The 20,285-nt window shown below is 38.1% G+C and overlaps 3 protein-coding genes and 1 long non-coding RNA gene across 11 annotated transcripts; 2 read left to right on the forward strand and 2 right to left on the reverse strand.

Moving 5' to 3' along the window:
* LOC130438072 (uncharacterized) lies at positions 1-3,172 on the forward strand. Its single transcript, XM_056769839.1, has 4 exons — positions 1-78; positions 1,369-2,107; positions 2,437-2,655; positions 2,968-3,172. Exons 2-4 carry the CDS (start codon positions 1,614-1,616, stop codon positions 3,170-3,172), a joined length of 918 nt encoding a protein of 305 aa, XP_056625817.1. The 5' UTR covers positions 1-78; positions 1,369-1,613.
* On the reverse strand, positions 3,173-9,751 carry LOC130438071 (G2/M phase-specific E3 ubiquitin-protein ligase-like). 4 transcript variants are annotated; one of them, XM_056769836.1, is made up of 14 exons: positions 8,333-9,751; positions 7,496-7,634; positions 7,264-7,388; positions 6,168-6,477; positions 5,955-6,040; positions 5,818-5,873; positions 5,705-5,729; positions 5,478-5,539; positions 5,303-5,389; positions 4,898-5,208; positions 4,623-4,801; positions 3,839-4,011; positions 3,543-3,757; positions 3,173-3,465 (listed from the first exon to the last, which is right to left on the reverse strand). In XM_056769836.1, the coding sequence occupies exons 2-14, from the start codon at positions 7,626-7,628 to the stop codon at positions 3,230-3,232; spliced, it is 1,998 nt and encodes a 665-aa protein (XP_056625814.1). In that variant the 5' UTR covers positions 7,629-7,634; positions 8,333-9,751; the 3' UTR covers positions 3,173-3,229. The 4 variants fall into 4 exon arrangements, with proteins under 4 accessions (XP_056625814.1, XP_056625815.1, XP_056625816.1 ...); XM_056769837.1 differs by having other exon boundaries at positions 7,264-7,385; positions 7,496-9,751; XM_056769838.1 differs by having other exon boundaries at positions 4,898-5,205; positions 7,496-9,751.
* A 1,347-nt stretch (positions 9,752-11,098) lies between these two features.
* On the reverse strand, positions 11,099-12,588 carry LOC130437583 (uncharacterized). Its single transcript, XR_008909204.1, has 2 exons — positions 12,470-12,588; positions 11,099-11,285 (listed from the first exon to the last, which is right to left on the reverse strand). It is a non-coding gene; the product is annotated as an uncharacterized LOC130437583 (long non-coding RNA).
* A 355-nt stretch (positions 12,589-12,943) lies between these two features.
* On the forward strand, positions 12,944-18,622 carry LOC130437581 (nucleolar protein dao-5-like). Of its 5 annotated transcripts, none has more exons than XM_056768935.1 (23): positions 12,944-13,230; positions 13,810-13,897; positions 13,984-14,105; positions 14,280-14,394; positions 14,496-14,617; positions 14,918-15,032; positions 15,134-15,255; positions 15,403-15,517; positions 15,619-15,740; positions 15,872-15,947; positions 16,039-16,130; positions 16,231-16,366; positions 16,448-16,527; positions 16,662-16,767; positions 16,843-17,007; positions 17,077-17,177; positions 17,295-17,427; positions 17,517-17,556; positions 17,686-17,761; positions 17,852-17,943; positions 18,066-18,214; positions 18,286-18,377; positions 18,489-18,622. In XM_056768935.1, exons 1-20 carry the CDS (start codon positions 13,083-13,085, stop codon positions 17,929-17,931), a joined length of 2,154 nt encoding a protein of 717 aa, XP_056624913.1. In that variant the 5' UTR covers positions 12,944-13,082; the 3' UTR covers positions 17,932-17,943; positions 18,066-18,214; positions 18,286-18,377; positions 18,489-18,622. The 5 variants fall into 5 exon arrangements, with proteins under 5 accessions (XP_056624913.1, XP_056624912.1, XP_056624915.1 ...); XM_056768934.1 differs by having other exon boundaries at positions 18,069-18,214; XM_056768937.1 differs by having other exon boundaries at positions 17,086-17,177; positions 18,069-18,214.
* Positions 18,623-20,285: the final 1,663 nt, after the last annotated feature.

A 20,285-nucleotide genomic window follows, 5' to 3' on the forward strand; every position in this document is an offset into this window, starting at 1 on the left:
TTTGTGGAAACGAACTTGGGACTGCTATTGCCTTTTGTGGCTCTTGCGGTTCTAATGTCCAAATTTTGTCAGAGCACGGTATGATTATATATATACTAGTGGTGGGCATAGATTAATTTTTTTAATCTAGATTAATCTAGATTAATTCCAAAATTAATCTAGATTAATCTAGATTAAAATGGCTCATTTGAATTCTGCCGAAGGCATTCAGAATATGTGTGCTACCCAAATAATGACTAAAAGTAAGTCTTTGAGAACGGGTTTCTCAAGCCAGGTGGCGCATTAGACCAGGGGCTCATCTCCTGTTTCCAAAATGCATCACAAACTGCTTGAGAAAGCTGTTCTACTATGATAATTGGTGATGAAAATTAAATTATGTTCAATAAGATGAACTTGTGTTTACTTCCGCATTAGCTAAGGGATGATTTCCGTTTAGGTGGTACTTGAGACTGGAAGAGCTCCTACAGTACATTTACATTTAGTCATTTAGCAGACGCTTTTATCCAAAGCGACTTACAAAGAGTGAGGGAGCAACAAGCGATATGTCATACAGGAGCCATAATACATTAGATCTCAATACAAAGTTACTGGTTTCAACTAAAGCTAGACCACTACCTGTTGAGAGAAAGTGTTTTTTTTAAACCAATTCAGCAAACCCGGCGGCTTCATAGCTGCATCCATGTTAGCAAGTCACGTTTGATGCGGAAATTTCACAGTAACGTTATGTTGTGTTCAGACCAAACGCGAATGGCGTGTCAAGCGCGAGTGATTTATATGTTAATGCAAAGAGCCAATAGACCTACTTGCTGCGCGAATCGCGCGAATGAAGCCCTGGTTATGAGATGATGAGCCGGCTTCTGCTTCCGCGAATGACGCGAGTTGAAAAATCTCGTTCTCGCCGCGTACAGTGCAGTTAAGCTGGTATACATCCGCGCTAAAATATCAAGGTGAAAGTCATCATAGCTTGCGTAGTATAGTCCCAGCTGCCAACCCAACTTTGAGAATAGATTAACGGCGACATTTTTTTTAACGCGCGATAATAGTCTCACTGCGTTAACGCCGTTAACGCCGTTAACGGCCCACCACTAATATATACTATACTATACTATACTATATATATATGGAACTATAATTTACGTCATCAATAGGAATGTTTGACTTAGTGCAGTGCTGCGCAGTCATATCGTCATATCATACTCGCACAATAGGCTGCATGAACTCGGATACACCTGTTGTGTGAGGCAGGCGTTTTAACCATTTACAGTTGTAACACTAAAAAGTTTGAAAGTAATGTTTTGAACGCTTGTCATTAGGTCCTTCATGTATAAACATTTGTTTATTTTTATCATTACTCTTTGTTGATAACAGATTTCCCAATCGAAGTTTCTGAAGAGGATCTTCTTCGCAAGTACTTTAGAGATGGACACACTTACAGTGTAATTTTGGATATTCTGGCATCAAAGCACAACCTCAAATTCAGCCTTCGTACCTTAAAAATCAAATTAAACAGACTATCATTGTACAGACGAAAAAGCTACACACCTTTGGACATTGTTCAGGCAGCAATTACTGAGGAGTTGGATGGTCCTGGACAGCATTATGGGTACCGCACAATGTGCCAAACACTACGTCAGAAATACAGTCTTACAGTTAACAGACAAGATGTTATGTATATGATGGCAGATCTTGATCCATTAGGAGTTGTACAACGATCAAGAAGAATGTTTGTAAGAAGGGTTTACCATTCTTTGGGGCCAAATCACACCTGGCACGTTGATGGATATGACAAATTAAAACCCTATGGTTTGGCCATAAGTGGCTGCATTGATGGATACTCTCGGAAAGTGATGTGGTTGGTCTGTGGAGCCAGCAACAACAACCCAGAAGTTATAGCTCATCATTACCTGCAGTGTGCCACTGAATTTGGGGTCATACCAAAGCTTCTTCGCAAGGACTGTGGCACTGAAAATGGAGTAATGGCTGCAATCCACTGCACTCTGAGATCAAACCACCAAGATGAACTTGCAGGGGCTGCAAGTCATGTGTATGGCGCATCAACTACCAACCAAAGAATTGAAAGCTGGTGGTCATATTTCAGAAAACAAAGGTACAGTATGGTCACAGTCATTTAATATTTGTACCTACAGATTTTGCTTAACTTTCCACTTAAAGGCGGGGTGTCCAATTTCTCTTAGCTGTTGTTGATGTTCAAATCGACAAAACAAACACACCCCTACCCCCATCTTTTGCTTTCGTCAGAGCTCAACTAATGTCTGTCCTCTGCACTGTGCACCTTACTGCTGATTGGCTACAAGCGTAACAACAAGCGTAAACCGGACACCCTGACTTTAAAAGACTTGAAACATGTTCTAGAAAAATAGCATATTAATTAATTCCCTAAAGCATGTTAATATTATTGTTGGTTTAATTACGCAGGACTCAGTTCTGGATGGATCTTTTGAATGACCTGAAAGAGAGACAACTTTTTAATGGCAGTCATGAGCACATATGCTTGGTGCGTTTTGTCTTTTTGGGCATGCTACAGAAGGAGCTTGATGAAACCAAAGAAATTTGGAACACACACACCATTAGGGCAGTTAAACAATCTCGCTGTCCTTCTGGGAAACCAGATGCAATGTTCATTGTTCCACACAGGTTGGTGTACGTTATGACTAATATATAATACTAGTGTTTGTAATAGAATTGTTAAAGACATGAATACTCTCCCTCATACTGTATTGTTTCAAAGCCATGATGCTTTTTATGCAGTTCCTATTTATTTGTAAAACTGAGATTGCTGCTTAACTGTGTTGCAGGGATAGAGCAAAACAAATGCAAATACATGGTTAAATTCAAGATTAACTTTATTGCATAAAAATGCTGCACTTTGTATCAAATTTTGGTGCTGCAAATCAACCTGAATGATAAATATAATGGTAAACATTGTTTTTCTGATTTACCCCAAAGGTTTAATGGAACCGATTGTGGATTCCCTATCTCACAGGACAACCTGGACCAGTATCTGGCTGAACCCACTTTGAGTATGTGTGGAGATGACCAGCTTCAAGCAAACTTTGAAGAACTACATTCACAGGGCAATTTTACTACACCTCTGAACTGGGAGACTGGTGTGGAAAATTACATAACCATGAAGAACATTGCTGAAATTTAAAGTCAGGTAAGATTTCAAACTTTCATCAAACAAACACAAAACAGTAACCATTACTACTCACTGCAATCCAAAACCAGGTGAGTTTTGTATGCCAAAGTCCATTGCATTTTTTAACTCTTCATAACTTTTGGACATTGGTAATTTGATTGTGTTGGTACAGGTACTAGCAATAGGATAGCTGGAGGTCCTCTCAAAGCAGAGTTTGGGTTGAGGGACAATTGTCGAAGGAGGCAGTGAATCCAGTCCTGTAGCAAACATCAGGATGTCCTGGAGGGAGAGTCCTGCTTCTTGTTCTAAAAAAAATAGAATCCGTTAAACATTATGAACTATGTACATGTACAACAATAAAATGTGATGTTTAGTCCTTAACCTCCTGTGTCAAGTAGATAGTCTCTCCAATATCCAATTATTCTGGTTTCTTCTTGTCGCCTGGTGCTACCTACTTCACTGAGCTGAGCCTTAAAGATAGCCTCCAATGATTCAGGAGTGAGTTTCTCAACACCACAGCACATGTATGGAGTGAATACAATTGGATGCTGCTCCAGGGCATTGATGACATCCAATGTCGAAAGACCATCCCTAAATCTGGAAGACAAGCATTAATCACAGAGTTTCTACGACAGTATAGATAGTGATAATATGGTCTCAAATGAACCACAAACATACCTCTGAATTGAGTACTGATTTCTGTATATTATGTACCACTGTATGAAATCCTTTACAATGTTCTGTTTGCCTTCTACACTTTGTGGATACTCGAAACATCCGGCAGTCTGCAGCAAGCTGGAATACTTATCAATGAGCATGTGTAATTCATCTAATGATGCAGCACCTGATATCTGGGGCAAACAGAGTTAAAGGATTATTCCACCAAAAAAATGTATTTGACCCTCATGTCATTGTAAATATGTGTATGACTATTTCTTCTGTGGAACACAAAATATATTTTTATAGAAATGTTTTAGTGGATTTGTGTCCATACAATGGAAGTCAAAAGGGCCAATGTTGTTTCTTCACCAAGAAAGTCATACAGGTTTGCAATGACATGAGTGTGAATAAGTGATAAAAACATTATCATTATTAAACTACACCCAAAAGGAGCAATTCAATAGGAATCCATTTTTAGAATATAATACAAATTAGACACTTTTAAAACTGGTAAACAGAATATCAATTCAAATCATAGTAAATTTACGTATTATATACGTAAAATACACTAGTGGGTAAATCGTCAGTGGGCGGGGTCACACGGACCAAAAACAGACATTCCGGCACGTAACATACATTTTAGATTGGAATAACAGGCTATAGCATTGTCTTTTGGACAAGCCAATATATGAACTTAGCATGTTTCCTAAATGTCTACGAACATATTAAAGTATTGTTTTGATTTAATACAGTAAAATTATAATATACAGCTCCTTTAAGCATAACTGAAGATTGACTGTACCTCGAGCAAGGCTGTCTTCATGATCTCATCTGTTACATCTTCAATTGTTCCATCGAAGTCAATCCTCCCAGTAAGGTTATTGTACAGCATCTCTGAGAGAAAGCGAGGACCTGGACCACCATGAACTATAGAACCTGCGATCATCCTTCCAGCAAGAAAGTATTCATCTTCTCTGGCAGCTGTAGTAAATTAATAGTTTTTCCAGTTAATTTAACAAGATAATTATCAAAAGGGCAGGTAGGAAGTCGTATTAAAAGTACAAGTTCACAATTCACCTGCACTGTTAAATGTGAGAAATCTCTGATGTTCTGGGCCCTCAAAGATTCTTCGAGTCCTTAAACAGTCCATTAAGAGGGTTAGAAACTCCCGTTTTGGACCACCCGTGTCTACTGCATCTTCAGTTGTCCCTTCATCATCTGTGAATTTGACAAGCATGTCATGTGAGGGGTCATATGAGGCACGTTTGAAACCACGAGCTGCTCCATCCCAAACATTAGCTCGATTTATGTTGAATCTGCTGCAAGATGTCTTTATGATCTTCGATGAGAGATCTGATACAATGTCTGCAGCAGTTAATGCATCCCTGCTGTAAAACAAAAGGAGGTTTAAATTAAGTAAAACAATAATAATTCAATAAAAAAATACAAACATGATGTTAAGAGTAGAGAGTTAATTACAACCTTTCCTCTTGAACATAAGGTCTGCTCCCGTCTGACTCTTCGGAATCACTTTTAATTACTATTGGTGCATACAACCGTGTGTAATTTCTGTAAAAAATCATTAAGAGAAATTTACGTTCATCAAGTGACTTTAAATAGGACTTGTAATTTCTTTTTGGACGGACAATCAGCTCACGTGTAGCAATTTTGAGGGCCCTGTGTGTGGTTTTGTATATTTGTTCTGTTCTCTCCTCCTTCCTAGTTTAAAGAAAAATAATTATTAATATTAACATTATCAACTACAACAAGCTGAGCAACTAAACATAGCAAGCATTAGTTCATTTAGTAAACATAAAAACAACTATAGGCAAGCCTACATTTTACTTTAGTGTTAACATATTCCTTTGAAAAGTTTGAACTTACTTGGTCTAAAATTGGCTGAGGGGGTCTGGAAAATCATTGAATCGAACATCAGAATTGCATACATATTGTTTTAAAATCTCTAAACACTTATTTTCATTATGTTATAATCATGCCTGTCTGATGTGCTTTCTGCTTTTGGGGTGCTTGCTTCATTTGGTCCGTCCCAAACCTGGATACATAACACAAACATTACGTTAGAGTGAATTTGAAGTAAATACTTATTAGGAGGCATAAAATTAAATGTACTCACCAAAGTGTCACTCTCAGAGTATGGACTGTTAGAGGTAGATTTTATGATCACTTCGCTCTCTTCACTTGAAGAATCTCCACTATCATCTCCAAAAAAAAAAGCAGTAGTAGTTATGGGTCTTTGAAAAATGTGCTTTGATTATAACTGATTTCTGTATATATTGTTGTAAATGTGTTGTCTAGGTGGGAATTATTCAAAGTAAAATTTGCTTACCATTGACTGAAAAGTCTTGAACTGTGCATGTGAAGAGAGTTATTCGTTGGTAAGCCTTCCCTAGTGCCTCTTTGTACAGTTCTATTCTGAAGGGTGTGTTTGTTCCTGGAATGTGTTTCACTTCTGCTCCATCGGGGTACAGCAACACATAGGGGCCATCTTGTATGTCTTGATTAAAATCTTTTACTTTTTTTACAGCAGCTGTTAATAGTTGCTCTGAAGACCAATTAGGTTGAACCTCAAGAGGCAGGGTCTTTCCTCTAACAGGCTTTAGTACACCATTATGTCTCCACATAACTCCAACATAAATCTACAAATGAAAATAAAACAAAACTGTCACAATAACATTTTATTAATGTAGTAAGAGTGACTGTATAGAAAAGAAAATGTAACTTTTATACCATTTATTGCAACCCCATAAAAGTTTTAATCTGAGAGATAACATTTAACCTTAACTGGGAGTTTATCAATAATAGACTCATTTACATTTATGCATTTGGCACATGCTTTTATCCAAAGCGACTTACATTGCATTATCCTATACATTTATACATAGGTATGTTCAATCCCCTTGGATCGAACCCTGTTGACCCAATGCTCTTACCACTGAGCTACAGGAAAGCTACAGAAAAGACTGAGCTACAGGAAAGACTCATTTGAGATAAGCAAAATCTGCTACGAACCGGTTAGATAGTGCCACATGCATATTGTCGATTGGCTAAGAATGTCAGTTTTTTTTCTTAACCCTAAGAAGTCCATGAACTATAATAGTTCAGTTTTTTGTGATATAATGTGGAAAAAACATGCTTGAGGGAAATGTATTCTACCCATAATCATCTTAATGTAAAAGCAGTGGTATTTCAATTGCATCCAAGAATGTGATCTCTGCCATTTGCTGACGTTTGTTGTTGACTGGACTACAAGACTTCTTACCTCACTGAAGCTGCCTGCTCTTGTCGGACTTTCAGGCAATGCTAAGTGCATCTCAAATGAGCCTTATGTCAAATGATATAAATTTATGTAAAAGCTATAGAAAACTGATAAAAAAACAATAGGTTTTCAGCCCTTCGGGCTTGAAACCATAATAAGAAAATACCTTTACAGTTTTCTTATCCTTCTTAGATGCCTGGCATTTCTTAGTAAAGAATGTTTTCCTCTCCTTCTCTTTCAAAGCCCTGAACTTCATGAAGGAATCCAATGAACTTCTCCCTGTATTTCCTGCTTTAAACACAATGCCCAGTCAAATCATATGAAATGCTGTAATGTAACTCTCCTAAAAGTTCTTCTGTTCTAAATATAGGGTTCGATAGTAACAACCTCCCTTCTACCTTCACTTGTGCTTGGCTGATTTTCATCAGGAACTTTGTTGGAAACATTCTTCAGAAATTTTACACTATGGCCACATGCACTGCAAAATGCAGGACAGCTTTCCACTGCAGCGCCACAAAACGGACAATACATTGTGATCTGTAAAGAAACACTTCAGGAAACAAGTGGCCTTTGATTTTAGAGGTTCACTGAGACTATGATCTTATGACATTACCCCACATGAAAAAACTCTAGTTTTCTATAGTCTTCTATGATAAACTGTAATAAATAGTAGTAGCCTATATATTATAAGTAGTATAAAAAAATACTTATAGTATAAATAGTAAATTCATTCTGTAGCATTTTCTATAGTAAACTGTAGTTTATTTCAGTATTTACTATAGTACCAAATTATTTGACTACATTTTACTACAGTTCAAACTATACTACAGAGGTTGTCAACTTTCAGTCAGAGTTTAGCTCCAACTCGGATCCACACCCGTCTGCTGCTCTATTTGTACGCATGTTCGACTTTATGCAGCGTTACTTTGATTATGTCATGATGTCATATGCCTATTGTTCTGCGCTGCATTCAGACGAACGGGCGTGGTTAGATTGTATAGGTGTGTTTCATCAGAGCTAAAGCTAAACCCTGCTGGAAAGTTAACATTGCATAGTATCTATTCATGTGGGATGCTTAACAAACACAAATAACAATGAATTCGATCAATCCAATTACAAGAACGGATAGTGACGAATAGTTTACGTAACAATTTTGGTAATATGCATGTATATACGTAATTGTATCCAAATATATAGCAACATTAACATTAAAAGCACCGGTTGAATGTACTTACGTTGTAAAATCTCCTCCAAACGACTCGACAGCCTCTTCTACACGCATACTGATTAATGTTCTCTGGCGCTGATGCCTCCTAGTGGTCGGGAGCATTTCCGTTGTGTTGTGGCTCTATTTCGTTGTGCTGTGGCTCGATTTCGTTGTGTTGTGGCTCTATTTCGTTGTGTTGTGGCTCTATTTCGTTGTGCTGTGGCTCGATTCAGTTATGTTGTGAACTTATGTTTGCTTTTTAAATGTCGTTATGTTGTGCACTATTGGGCCACCGTACTTGAGTGACCGGACATCAGTGCCTGTTTAAAGGGCTGCTTGCCTAAAAGTTCACTTCAAGTTTATATGTGTTATTTTCCAAACAGTTCACAGATGATACTAGCAATGAAAACATCTTGCCATTACAGAAGTTGTTGACTAAAGGAATTTATGCTCTATAAATGTTCAATTGGTTTGTGAAAATAAACAAAAGATACTTTTACAGTAATGCGCTTACAACAGACGTCTGTGAGGCCATGCAGATGAATGTCTATTTACAGATGTAAATCATGTGGGTTGATTTCTCTCCAAGTCCCTTTCTGGTGTGCTGCTTCTTATTGATACTTAGCTTTATATTGAGCTTCAAGGTTGCTTTGCAGTTCACAAAATAATATTCCTCATAGAAGGTTTGTAAGTGATCGTAGTGCACAAGTCTTTTGGCTATAAATTTTGAAATTAAAATCATTGCAGTGAAATGTCTTGTCCCATAGATTTCAGTTTCAAATGCATTATATACACACAGCTAAGTTGTTTTAGAACTGGTATAGAACCCCGAACATTCCGGTTAAATGACCTTTAGAGTGAAGCTACACAGTGAAACATATTTTCTTCCATTATCTTCTCTGAACACGCTGCTGAACGGTCAAACCACGTAGTCTCGATTCTCTCCATGTCAATTTGGTGCGTGTTCCTTTCTGTATTTCTCAGGCAATCTTTTCAGTGTGGCCCACAACAAGAGGAAAAGACAAAAAATATATATTTTGAGACAGGGTTGTGAGTGTGACTGGATTTCATTCATGTGAAGAATATTTCAGACTCCCTGCTGATAGCTGCTGTGGCCTGGAAACGCTATGCTGAGAATGGACAGATAAAGGCTTTAGTTTACCTTATGGAGTGTGAGTTAGCACTGGACGTCCATTCTCTCAGCTAGGGTGATGGTGTGGACCGGAGGTCAGATAGAAGGACAATCGTGGTCTTGCCTTAGAAAGTTCATATCGGTGACACTTGCAACAATGATTTCCTTGTTACTTTCATCTACCTCGCTTTCTTTCTGTTGCTTGTTTTTTCCATAATTGTGATAGTGTTATGCGAGGTTGTCAGGTAGGATCCATTCCAAATGCAAGCAGGTTTAATGTAAAAGTAACATCCAGCGACAATAAAGCAGAGAACAAGGCACAATATACATTACTATACAACAATACAGGACAACTGACAAGAGAAACAGTAGGGCCTAAATTGGCAAACTTATCAGGGAAACAATACAACGGTGCACATAATCATGGGGGGACAATAGACGCCTTTACTGTTAGCAAAGGTTTGTTTTCCTGTAGCTCAGTAAAATCTGATTAAGTTTTAACATGTAAGGTTGCTCACTGTAAAAGACAGATATTGTTTTTGACAAAGTTAACTTCAATGCCAGGAAGCTGGCCGACCTGTACACGCTCACTCGGGATCAAGTGACAAACTGACAGGATGACCTCCAGTTATTAAATGGCCTTCATCTACCAGACAGAGAAACCAACATGTATGGTTAAGATAAACTGAGCGCGTATTCATCTATAGATACTGCGTGTACTAACAGGGGCATTTACTTGAACACAAACCTGATACATAACTTCACGAGCCTTCTCATTGTTGTGTCCCTCTCCCTTTATACTAATGCACTTCTGACAACTAAAGAAAAAGAGATGACAAAGAGTTTCCTTTATGTTTAGTTTCTGGCCAATAGTTAACTGCTAGTTGTATTACTAACAAAGTTAGCTAGCATACCCTATAGGGTCAAAAGTAAAAAATAACCTTGTTCCCCAGTTTCTGATCTGTGCATATATATTTATTTTTAGACAATACCCAAATCGTAATGCAAACCAACAAAAGACAGTAGTTTTTTTTATTTGGAGGATACACTGTAATAATAACTTGCATATGTGTCACAAGTGTTCGGATGTGAGACAAGTCCTTAATAAAAAAAGTGTTTGTTATGTCTTCGTACACGTCTTTTTTAAACTCATATAATTTTTGAAATAAATATCCTTGTCGTTGATTTTGTAGACCATGACTTCATATGCAATAAGCTGTATTGGTCCATATTTACTTGCAAAAAACAATAACCTAAAATATACATTTTAGTGATGATTTTGATTTTAACATTAATCCAACACAAAAATGACTCTGGTGTAACAAAATGATTATGCAGAAAACGAAATGGTTTGTTCTTAAGCATGACCACTGTTTAGAAAAGACTGACATGATGTAAAAAATAATAAAAACTTTGCAGGCAACAATAGTCATGTCAAAAAACACAAAACAATGCAACCACAAAGATACATTTATCCTTGTAAAGTTAAGCCTATTTGAGTTAATGTGTAATTACGGCGCTTTGCCTTTGTAGGGCGGTATGATATACTGCATTTTAATACACTATTATTGTTTCAGTAAAAAGAAAGACCAAAATTGAAATGTCTGTTTTTTTATTTCTGGCCGTAATGAATATTTAATATGAAGGAGTTGTGAATGAGAATGAACGGGAAAACAATTTACTGCCCTTATGGGAAGACAGAACAAGACGCCGCTGGTTTGCTGAACGGAGGGTTCTTGATGGGGTGTGGGAATGTAGGCGGGTGTTAAAGTATGCCGGTGCAGATCCAGTGATAGTCCTGTAGGCAAGCATTAGTGACTTGAATCTGATCCGGGCTTCAACCGGTAGCCTGTGGAGAGAGATGAAAAGTGGTGAAAGTCTTAGAGTATCTGATTTTAACAGTACTTGAGTATTTTACTCTTATAGCTTAAAGCAACACTACTCCTCAACACTTAACAAACAGTTGATTTGTGAGGAGAGCAATCGCATCAAACTGAACACCTCAAAATTGCAACGTCTATTACAAAAACCCAAGTCTCAGTTAAGCTCAAGTGCTCATAAGGAAACCAATATCCTTCAAAAATCTCTATTCAGTTAAACGGATAAATTAAATAATTTTAAGTAAAATTACAAAAGTCAAAGCCTTTTTGGACTGGATGCTGGTTTTGACCTTATTGCCGGCTGCAGTCATTTCCTCTTCCCACATAAAACACCAGAGATGTCAAACCGCATTCGCATAAAGAAGCCATGTTGACAAGTTTCAGTAAGGGCAAAATGCACAACATATAGTACCTTCAGTGCCCTGTAAATGGCAATATTGCTTCTTCTGTAGCAGAAACAAACTGCTGCAGAAAAAGTTAGGTGCAGTGCAAAATGATATGTGTAATTACATTAATGAACAAATGAAGTGGAGTTAAGAGTACATATACTTATTAAAAATGTAGTAAAAGTGGCCAGTAGTCAAAAAGATACAGTACAGTAGATAATTACATTTACTCCAATACTTTACACCACGAATATACATATACAAATTAACATCGTGTCTTCACCGGACGCGACAGGCCCGAAGCAGGAACACTGCAACCTGCCTGTTCTAAATGGATTTGTCGCATCTCAACACGCCATATCTAGTGTTGACGAAATTATAATGGGTTCTAATGCTGTTTTCAGGTGTCAATCGTGAGGTGGGACCGGGTTGAACCTGCACAGTTTTCGGTGAGTGGGACTTTCTGGATTGCAGATGGTGGGCTCTCCCTCTTCCTCATGGATATTTGCTCGATGGCTTTTGGTCGGGGTCACTGAGTGTAGCTATGACACGTCAGAGGGGATCTGGCCCTCCCGGCTGAGGCTGGTTTCTCACAAGGTTTTTTTCTCTATTAATCAATCATTGGAGTTTGGGTTCCTCGCCACAGCAGGGCAGTGTTGACTTGCTCACCGGGAGACTGCATTTATTTATTTATTTATTAATTAGATATTATTTATTAGAATGATCTTGCTTGTTCTATAAACACGATGCACTGTGCTGTGTTTTACCTTTTCTCTTTTTCCTGTTTGCCCCTGTAAAGCTGCTTTTGAACAATGCACATTGTGAAAAGCGCTATATAAATAAACTTGAATTGAATTAAAGCGTTTCTAATGTCTTTTGTCGTGTGGGCTCGACTCTGCGTAATGCTAATATCGCAGTTTTTAACACCGCAAGACTGAGTTATATATCCCAATCAAACAAGAAAAACAAAACACTGCATTTAACATACTAGCAGCCATCCTCCCAAGAAGGAGCAACACACGGCGTTACGTCGATTAACGAGCTTTATTTAGCTCTTTAATTACGTGTACCTATTTTTCTCTGAAATATTGCGAATAGGTAACTTGTTTAATTAAAAATTGTATTCAAACTCAATAGCATAACAGGGTTGTCATGTGTTTGTTTGTTTCTAAGGCTTTGGCGTCTCTATTGTTATGACATCATACAGAGTGACGCGTCTACAAAGCGCTCCATGACAACGATCAATGTATGTTTGTTTGTAGTTCGCCGACCGCTGTGCAGGTTTTTAGCTTTTGAGAGAGAAAAACTTGTTTGCGATTACTGTGATTTTGGGCGTTCTCAGTTGGTGTGTCTTCGCGCTTGGTCGGATTCTGACTGAACATGAGTCGATCAGCTTTCCACACCCCCGAAGAGGATTTTCCCTTCTCCGACTATCAGCCCATAACATCTTGGGCTGATTTAGTCGAAGAGGCCATCGAAGCTGAGGAGCCCGTCGTGACGTTTCCTTCATGGGCGAGATACGAGATACGTGAGTTTTTATATTTGTTTGTAGCTTTTGACTTACCCATGCTCTGTTATTTGTGACCCTGTCTGTTAAAACCAAACTAAAGTACGACGTAAATCATTCCTCTTAACGTAAAGCACATTCTGTGAATATATTATCGTGATATCTTCGTGATATAATAAAGCGTATCACAAGAGTAAAATAATTGACGTTAGCGCGGATACTAGCATGAATTTCACACACAAGGGTCACCATTGTCCAAACTTGATGAGGTTTATTGCAAAAAAACATTAAATGGTCCTAAAAATGTCACGCTTGCCTAATGAAATAGGAGAAAGTACAAAAATATTGCATTTGATTTATGGGATTTATCCGTATCCTTTCCTGTTTTGCTATTGTTCTTCTGGTATGTTTATCACATTTTTAATCAAATAATGGAAAACATAATGCTTTCCGTTTTGAAGGCATTCTCTATATTTTAACTCTCTATTTAAGACTGCATTCATGGAAAAATCTGATAAAAATTTAAAAACATTATTTTCTTTTTTTAAAGATATATGATGCATAAATTCTACATTTTTATTTACTCTGATTTGTTTTCAGCTTCATCTGCACAGAGGTTTATACTGAAGACTGTCTCCATCAATCAGATGTCTACACAGGCCCCAATCCCGGCAGCGTCTCCTCCTCAGTGAGTTTAACAAATTCTCTCGATTTATACACAGCAATCTAAGTCCTTCAATATCTGTGGTAACTTAAAATGAAAATGACTTTAAGTGGACATCGTTCGACTTTGACGAGGAAGCATCGGGCCTCCGCCAAAGAGATGTCCGGCTTATCTCCTTGTGCTTATATGGCTTTCAAGAACGTGAAGAGAAGGTGGTTGAAAAGTAGAAATAGTAAGTTTTCACATTCTTTTCCAGTCTGCTCAACACTATCAATGTGCTTTTATTTTTAACTGCTTTGAGCATCATACTTTTGGTAGCATGTTTGTTTTTATGATCTGTATTTAAAGATATCAATCATTGTTTGAACACCTGAGTCATTTTTCTACTATGATTTGTCCTCAACAGCTTCTTCACAGAGGCAGGAGAGTGGTAGACAACAGATGTCTCTTGAGCCCCCTGTTTCAACATCTACACAAAAGATGGTTACGGAGCCCTCTGTCCCGGCAGCGTCTCCGTCTCAGTGAGTTAAACAAATTCTCTCGATTTATACACAGCAATCTAAGTGGTTGAATGTCTGTGGTAGTTTAATATGAAAATGACTTCATGTACTTGTATTTTAAGGGATCATCCTTCTTCTTCACTGCCGGAAGATCAGGCTTCAGATAGAGAGGTGTCCATAGCATCTCCTCAAGCTTCTGAGGCCTCCAAGAAAAAAAAAAGAAGGAGGAGGAAAAAGAAAAACAGTAAGTATCACATTCTTTTCAAATGTGCAATCTTACTTATAGTAGCATGTTTTTTAGAGGGTTAGTTAAATGTAGATTAAATGTTCAACTTGTTTTTATGGATCTGTACACGTGTGTTTCATATCTACTCTTGCTGGTTGCTGGTTCGATCCCAGCAGCCACATCAAGTGTGTCCTTGAGCAAGACACTTTACTCCATGTTGCTCCAGGGGGATTGATCTCTGTAATAAGTGCACTGTAAGTCGCTTTGGATAAAAGCGTCTGCCAAATGACTAAATGTACTCTGATCTGTTCTCAACAGCTTCTTCACAGAGGCAGGAGAGTGGTAGACAACAGATGTCCCTTGAGCCCCCTGTTTTGACATCTACACAAAAGATGGTTATGGAGCCCTTTGTCCCGGCAGCGTCTCCTTCTCAGTGAGTTAAACAAATTCTCTCGATTTATTCACAGCAATCTAAGTGGTTGAATGTCTGTGGTAACTTAAAATGAAAATGAATTCAAGTACTTGTATTTTAAGGGATCATCCTTCTTCTTCACTGCCGGAAGATCAGGCCTCCGATAGAGAGGTGTCCATAGCAGCTCCTCAAGCTTCTGTGGCCTCCAAGAAACAAAACAGAAGAAGGAGGAAAAAGAAAAATAGTAAGTATCACATTCTTTTCAAATGTGCAATCTTACTTATGGTAGCATGTTTTTTAGTGGGTTAGTTAAATGTAGATTAAATGTTTAACTTGTTTTTATGGATCTGTACACGTGTGTCTCATATCTACTCTGATCTGTTCTCAACAGCTTCTTCACAGAGGCAGGAGAGTGGTAGACAACAGATGTCCCTTGAGCCCCCTGTTTCAACATCTACACAAAAGATGGTTACGGAGCCCTCTGTCCCGGCAGCGTCTCCTTTTCAGTGAGTTAAACAAATTCTCTCGATTTATACACAGCAATCTAAGTGGTTGAATGTCTGTGGTAACATAAAATGAAAATGACTTCAAGTACTTGTATTTTAAGGGATCATCCTTCTTCTTCACTGCCGGAAGATCAGGCTTCAGATAGAGAGGTGTCCATAGCATCTCCTCAAGCTTCTGAGGCCTCCAAGAAAAAAAAAAGAAGGAGGAGGAAAAAGAAAAATAGTAAGTATCACATTCTTTTCAAATTTCCAATCTTACTTATGGTAGAATGTTTCTCAGTGGGTTAGTTAAATGTAAACAAATGTTCAACTTGATATTTATGTCTCATATCCACTCTGATCTGTTCTCAACAGTTGCTTCACAAATGCTGGAGAATGAGGGACAGGAGATATCCACAGAGCTGCCCGTCCCAGCAGTGTCTCCTCCTCAGTGAGTTCTCTATAAAATCTCTTGATTTATACAAAGTAATCTAAGTGTTTAAATGTTTGCAGAAACAATACTTACAGTGCTTGTATTTTAGGCAGGAGAGTCTTACAGAGAGTCTGGATGATCCAAATCCAGACGAATCTGAGTCCCAGCTTCCTCCAGCAGCTGCTATGGATCCTGCATCAGGTAAAGTAATTTGTATATAATTTGTTATAACATCTGACAAAAATGATCATGTTTTTTTATTTTTCAAAACTTTGAATTTTGTTTTCTGATTTATTTTTAGCAGATATTCCAGAAAGCCAGGAAGAGAACAGCACACTGGAGACTGAGACCACAGTTGATGATATGTGCAAGATGCTGAATGGACTCCATGTGTCCACAGAGCTCACAGGCTTACCTACACCACCTGCTGTACCTCAGTGAGTCAAACATAAAATTGTCTCTGTGTATAACTGCTTCAATGTTTGCTGAAATGGTACTTACAGTACTTCTCTTCATAGTTTTAGGCATTATCCTCCTGCCTCCATCTCCGCTATGACGCGTCCCTCCACATTAAGTTTTATATTGCATCCAACATTTGGTAAGTCTGTACACATTGTTCTATCTGACAGCCGCTTCAGTGATCTTTTATTGTTTAAAACTGTTTTATAATCCTAGTTTTTAATATTTATCCTTTAAACATGATTTTTAATATCTACTGTGATTGGTTCTCAGTTTTAACACCGAGTCAGCAGACTGACACTAGTCCGATGACTGGACAAGAAATGTCTGTGAAGCCCCAAGTGACAGCAGACACCAGAGCATCACCTTCTCCACCTCAGTGAGTTGAACAAATTCTTTTGAACTATACACAGCAATCTTAAAACTCCAAATAACCAAGTAGCTGTATTTTTAGAAAACCTGCCATGAAGCTGGAGAATGATGCTTCATCCGGAGATGTCTCTAAACAATCTCCTGGGGTTGCTAAGCTCTCCAAGAAGAAAGCTTCCATACAAAGGCAGGAGAATGATGGACAGGAAATGTCCACAGAGTCGCCCGTCCCGGCAGCGTCTCCAACTCAGTGAGTTGAACAAATTCTCTTGCTTTATACACAACAATCTACGATTTCTAATGTTTTTAAAAACAATAGTGCTTTTAGGCAGACGAGTCTTACAGAGACACTTGATGGTCCAAACTCACCTGAATTTGGGCGCCAGTTACCTGCAGAAGCTACTGTTGATCCAACAACAGGTAAGAGGAAATATCATTTGTATAATGTTACATGTGACCAAACCTATCAATGTACGATACCAATTTTGGATTTATCAATCAATGGATGAAAAGTTTTGTTTTCTGAATTGTTTTTAGCGGATCTTCCAGAGTGCATGTATGAGAGCAGCATACTGGACTCTGATACCACCATTGAAGATGTATGCAGGCTGGATGAATTCCAACTTTCAACAAAGCCCCCAGCTCTACCTACACCACCTGCTGTACCTCAGTGAGTTAAACAAAAAATATTTTCTCAATATATAAATGCTTGCATCTTTGCAGAAATCATACTTACAGTGCTTCTCTTTGTATTTTTAGGCATAATCCTCCTGCCTCGAGCTTCCCTACGAAGTGTAACGTGAGCCCTCGTCCTAATGCATCCACATGTGTTTTTATATTACCTTCAAGATTTGTTAAATTATTGTTTGATGCTCTTTAAAAATCTTAGTCATTTGAACCTGTATGTAATTTATCTTTCCCTGAACAGTTTTTTAACAAAATCAGACAATGGGTGGACAGGAAAAGTCAACAGACCCCCCTCCTACAGCAGCTTCTCAATTTCAGTGAGTTTGACCAATTCTCTTGATTTTTACAGAGCAATCTATGTGCTTAAATGTTTGCAGAAACAATTCTTACAGTGCTTTTATTTTTAGGCTGGAGAGTCTTACATGTAGTCTGGATGATTCAAGTTCAGCCAAATTTGAATCCCAGCTTCCTCCAGCAGCTGCTGTGAATCCATCAACAGGTATCAATAATTGTATGATCTGACCAAAACTATCAATGCCCTTTTATTGTTCAAAACTGTTTTAACTCAGTTTTTATATCAATCACTGGATGAACAGGTTTTGATTTCTGATTTGTTCTAAGCAGCTTTATCAGAGAGCCAGGAGAGCACTGACACCAATATTGAAGATATTTGCAAGGTGCCGAATGGACTCTAAAAAAAAAAGAAAATCAGACAACATGTGCACAATAAAGTAAACCTACTCCCCTGCCACAGCCGCTTCTCCACCTCTGTGAGTTTTGACAAGTAATCTAAGTGCTGAAATGTTTGCAGGAACAATTCTTACAGTGCTTGTATTTTTAGGCTGGAGAGTCTTACAAATAGTCTGGACGATTCAAATTCAGCCAAATTTGAATCCCAGCTTCCTCCAGCAGCTGCTGTGGATCCAACAACAGGTAACAATAATTGTATGATTTGACCAAAACTACCAATGCCTTTTTATTGTTCAAAATAATTTTTATGTCAATCACTGGATGAACAAGTTCTGATTTCTGATTTATTCCTAGCATCTTTATCAGAGAGCCAGGAGAGCACTGACACCAATATTGAAGATATTTGCAAGGTGCCGAATGGACTCAAAAAAAAAAAAAGGAAATCAGACAACATGTGCACAATAAAGTAAACCTACTCCCCTGCCACAGCCGCTTCTCCACCTCTGTGAGTTTTGACAAGTAATCTAAGTGCTGAAATGTTTGCAGGAACAATTCTTACAGTGCTTGTATTTTTAGGCTGGAGAGTTTTACAAATAATCTGGAAGATTCAAATGCAGCCAAACTAGATTATATTCTTTGCCTCGTCTCTTGTACGATTTGTCTAGCTGAGGTCTTCTGATCTTCTACCTTTTATCGATCAAGATAAAGCCATTATGGTTACCAAGGTTATTTTTGGTTAACTTTAAAAGCGTTTCTTTTCATTGAAATAAATTAAAATTAGCTCAATATTTATTTTAAGGAAACAACAATTTTAAAGCACAAAAAGTTCAATAATAATCAAAAACTTAGCTAAAAATTGAATGATTAATATTATATAGCAACATAAAAATGTAACAAATTAATTTTAAAATGACAGAAGCATATACCACAATTGCCAAAACTGTTACTAAAATTACCATAATCTAAAAATAACAGCTAATTTAAAATATTACTAAAAATAAAAAACTATAATAACTAATAGTTAAAAACATAATATGGTTCGGATAAATTTCACCTCATCGCCACCATTTCTCAAACATCCTTTGTTGGAATTATCATCTTTCAATGGGTTTCAGGATTTATGTTTTTCCCAAATCACTGCTCTGGAACTCCACAATCCAGTGTATTTGTGCTGCTCGTATCTTACTTTTTTTTTAAATGTTACTTCATAAAGATCCGGGCAAGCCAAACTTTTCTGGAAAATATCATTTTGGTTTGCTGCACCGAACTAGTTTTGACTAGATTTTGTTCAAAATTACATAACACTAGTTCGTTCTTCAATTTCGTCCAAATATACCAAGGCCTTTAGAACGGTCTTTTATAATGTAATGGTGATTGAAAGTCTCCTCTAGAAGGACTTACCCTATAGATCTTGTCATTTTGGGAAATAGACTTGAAAACTATGTTGCCAATTGTGGCTCTCCTTTTTTTGACAAGTGGTTGATATCCTTAGGACAACATCATGTTGACCCTGGGACCTGGGACCCGGGAATCAGATTTCAGAAATACTGTAAATTTACAGTTTAGTTTAAGTTGGATCTTACAACCAGTATTATGTGCTTCTAAACCCTTGTTCCCTTTCTGTCGGTCTCTCGATTTTGTGTATAGCCGACAGATGGGGTTCGCCCTTGAGAACCAATCAACTCTTACTACTATAGAAAAGGCCAATGAAATTTGGCGAATGAAATTTGTATGCCGGTCTCCGCCCCCGGATATCCGATATAAAAGGAAGACAGCGTGCAGAATTCACTTACCTATTTTTCTTCAGAGCCTTCGCTCATGACTACGAACAAGACGAATTCAACAAATTCTCCTCCTACAATGCCGGATCTACAACGTAGAGCAGCGGATCGTCCCAACCTGCAGCGACCTTCCCCTGGGCGTCTCGGCGGTTCCAGAGGTGCTAGAGATATTTTCCAAAAGGTCCTTTTCAGGACTGAGCATTCTCCAGCGCATGTCCCGCTGTTCTCTTGGGTGTGGTACCCTCATCAAGTAGGGGATGGACACGATAGCTGCGTCAAGTGTCTGGGTGTCCAGCACGCTGAGGCAGCTTTCGTTGGAACATCTTGCCTGCACTGCGGACAGATGGTCATACAGAAGATGCGGTCACAG

This window comes from Triplophysa dalaica, chromosome 16 (genome assembly GCF_015846415.1).
Source record: "Triplophysa dalaica isolate WHDGS20190420 chromosome 16, ASM1584641v1, whole genome shotgun sequence".
Taxonomy (NCBI): domain Eukaryota; kingdom Metazoa; phylum Chordata; class Actinopteri; order Cypriniformes; family Nemacheilidae; genus Triplophysa; species Triplophysa dalaica.